General features: G+C 50.6%; 1 protein-coding gene across 1 annotated transcript in view; it reads left to right on the forward strand.

Annotated features, from left to right (window-relative positions):
- RAB11FIP1 (RAB11 family interacting protein 1) overlaps positions 1–1,265 on the forward strand; it is a 28,582-nt gene that overhangs the window by 17,506 nt on the left and 9,811 nt on the right. The window contains 2 exon segments of the mRNA XM_006916311.3: positions 1–1,262; position 1,265. The exon segment at positions 1–1,262 is cut by the window's left edge and continues 34 nt beyond it; the exon segment at position 1,265 is cut by the window's right edge and continues 193 nt beyond it. Of these exon segments, the coding sequence (XP_006916373.1) occupies positions 1–1,262; position 1,265 (1,263 nt within the window).

Below are 1,265 nucleotides of genomic sequence, written 5' to 3' on the forward strand. Positions count from 1 at the left end.
ATACCAGTGGTGATGAGTCAGAAAAGGCTCTCCTGAATCATTCTGAAATGGGGCAACAAGAAGAAGAATTTCTGAGGTTCCCCCCGCCAAAACAAGACTATATCCCTTCATCCGAAGGAGCCCAAGAAGTAACGTTTGCCCTTTCGGTGAGAAGGGGCAGGGTGGGAAGCTCAGCTGGGAAGCCTCCGACGGAGGTAAACACAGACTTAGAGGGTCAGTCTGGGTCTTCTGAGGAGAACAAAGTTAGGGGTGGCGGAATGACTTCCGCAATTAAACAAGTGGTACCTCCTCTTCAAGTAGGAGGATCAGTCCCCCCACTTGACTCCATGATGCAGAGACATGAAGAGGTGGGTTTGAATGTCAGTGAGGGCCGAAAGAAAATCAAGAAGCATGTGTCATTTTCTGAGCAGCTCTTTGTGGAAGAGGAGGTGGAGAGGTCTCCTGGACTGGTCGAAGAGGACAAAAGTAATCTCCGGGAGCTGAGATGTGTAGGGGCTGCTGCTGGCAATGTGTCTGACAGTGAGCCTGCTGAGTCTCCCCAGATAGAAGACTCTGAGGGGGAAGTTGTGATTGAACCCAGAACACTGAATTCTGGTGTACCAGCTGCCATGGCCGATCACCTTCCCTTCTCCTCTCATGAAGAGAGTGCCTCAAAAGGCCCAGTGAATAAAGCAAGCTCAAGTAAAGACATTCCACTCTTTAACATTGAGGAAGACGATACCCTTATGGCTCAAAATCAGAGCAAAGCCAGTGATCATGAAGGTCTGTTGTCTGATCCTTTGAGTGACCTTCAGCCTGTCTCAGACGACAAATCTCCAGTCATAGCTGATCTGGACTTAACCCTTCCTTCCATTCCTGAAGTCGCATCGGATGATGAAAGAGTAGATGAGCTTGAAGAGGATGGAGAGACAGCAAAGGTGGCAACTCTGGAAGCAGGAGCTTCTTCCTTGAGCATGTTATCTGTCCATCCTGAGAAGGAAAAGGCACTGAGTGGCAAGGCAGATGAGTTGGCAGTGCCCACAGAGAGCCTGCATGACCTCGGGTGGAAAGCACCCGCAGCATCTGATAGGCCTTCTTCAGAGCAGACTACAGCTTTAGAAATTCATAAATCCCATCTTGGCAAGAGCTCACACTTGGATGAACAGCTGCCAGTCCCTGGCAATGGCAAGGAGGAAAACCTGACGGGAAGTGGGAGGCCAAGTCAGCCTCCTGGTGCGGCCCTGGGTCCCCCTATCTCCAGCCCCTCCTTTTCTGAGATCTTTCTC

This window comes from Pteropus alecto, unplaced genomic scaffold (genome assembly GCF_000325575.1).
Source record: "Pteropus alecto unplaced genomic scaffold, ASM32557v1 scaffold24, whole genome shotgun sequence".
NCBI classification, from domain to species: Eukaryota; Metazoa; Chordata; class Mammalia; order Chiroptera; family Pteropodidae; genus Pteropus; species Pteropus alecto.